The 1,405-nt window shown below is 35.9% G+C and overlaps 1 protein-coding gene across 1 annotated transcript; it reads left to right on the top strand.

The window, feature by feature from the left end:
• Positions 1–299: 299 nt before the first annotated feature.
• LOC107736311 (ADP-ribosylation factor-related protein 1-like) lies at positions 300–699 on the top strand (the record flags this gene model as incomplete). Its single annotated transcript, XM_016547759.1, has 2 exons — positions 300–365; positions 522–699. Coding segments are annotated over exons 1-2 (244 nt in total), but the record flags the coding sequence as incomplete, so codon positions are not given.
• Between the last annotated feature and the right edge of the window lie 706 nt (positions 700–1,405).

The following is a 1,405-nucleotide window of genomic DNA, read 5'->3' as shown; positions in this document are numbered from 1 at the left end:
ACAATAAATTCAAAAGTTCTTGAGATCTGCTGGAAGTTGTATTTTCATATTCTGATGCTCTCTAGACATTTAAAGGACATATTGAAGCATTGCGTTTCCTTCAGTTTATTCTTTAAATGTTCTTTGCTTGGTCTTAAAGTCTTAAATTTACCTTCAGAAGCCTTGAAGTGAAAAATAATATGAACAAAACAGAAGAAAATGTATTTTGGCAGGCCTAGTCAGATGATCTGGTGGAACGTGGATCAGGCCTGAATCAGTGGCTAATGTGAATTGACTTTTTTCCCCATCATACAGAGAAGATGATCAGCAGTGAAGTTTTGGAGGGAGTTCCTCTTCTTGTGCTGGCGAACAAACAGGACGTTGAGGTATGAACTCAGACCATCTGTGTGAGAAAACACGACTCAGAAAGATCTCATCCTTCTGGGACACCTGTCATCTCCCAGTGGTCTGTAGGTGGTGCTGTGCTCCTTCATTTCCACATTGAGTTGTAATGATTGCACTGCTTGTCTTGTGTTCGTCAGAACTGTCTGTCTGTGTCCGACATTAAGACGGCTTTCAGCGACTGCGCTCCCAAAATCGGTAAAAGAGACTGTCTGGTGCAGCCCTGCTGTGCTTTATCAGGGTACGTCTGCCTCGTTTCACTCATTTATTATTCAGTGGAAACCCTGCTGCGCTCAAGCACTCCAAAAAAACATGACGGTGAAGTTATGAGAAAAGCACAGAAAACAACAAAAACTCTGTGTGCAGCTCAAGATCATTCGCTGATGAGTTGGTGATTTATATAGAATGTTTGGTAGCACTCTACTTAAAGCCTTTATGTATAATGCATTATAAAGCTATTCATAATACACCTTGTAATGCATCATATCATTTCATTAATAGATGTAACCAAAGATTAAATGTATCACAATAGCATTTAAATAGAAGGTTTGTCATGTTTTTTTTTTAATGCATTATATACTTTCTAAAGGTGTAACAGTGTATTATAATGCATTTTAACTGTGGTTACAATCATTCATGAGCTTATACACTGCATCATAAAGACACAATTAATGCATTATAAGCTACTTTTAGAATGCATTATATATAAAGGTTTTATGTAAAGTGTTACCGATGGTTTTTATATATTTTAACTTTAGTTGATATTTTGTTGGCAGTGTAAAATAAATCATGAATATTGCAGTGATTTTAAAGCATTGCCACAATTCCAGTTTTGCACTTGTTCCTTTACATCTTGCGTGTGAGAGTGTTAAAAGAGAAATATTTTAATACCATTTCAGATTTAAACCTTTGTAATAATAATGCTGACAGAATTGAGAATTTTACTTCTGCAAATAAGCTCAAAGCTCAGATTCAGCAATTAATTCACGTCACATCTCTAATTGCAGAAGTTTGCATGTGCAAA

This window comes from Sinocyclocheilus rhinocerous, unplaced genomic scaffold, assembly GCF_001515625.1.
Source record: "Sinocyclocheilus rhinocerous isolate Xijiao unplaced genomic scaffold, SAMN03320098_v1.1 C36625740, whole genome shotgun sequence".
Lineage (NCBI taxonomy): Eukaryota > Metazoa > Chordata > Actinopteri > Cypriniformes > Cyprinidae > Sinocyclocheilus > Sinocyclocheilus rhinocerous.
Note: the sequence above shows the minus strand (reverse complement) of the source record. Positions and strands in the feature narration are given on the sequence as shown.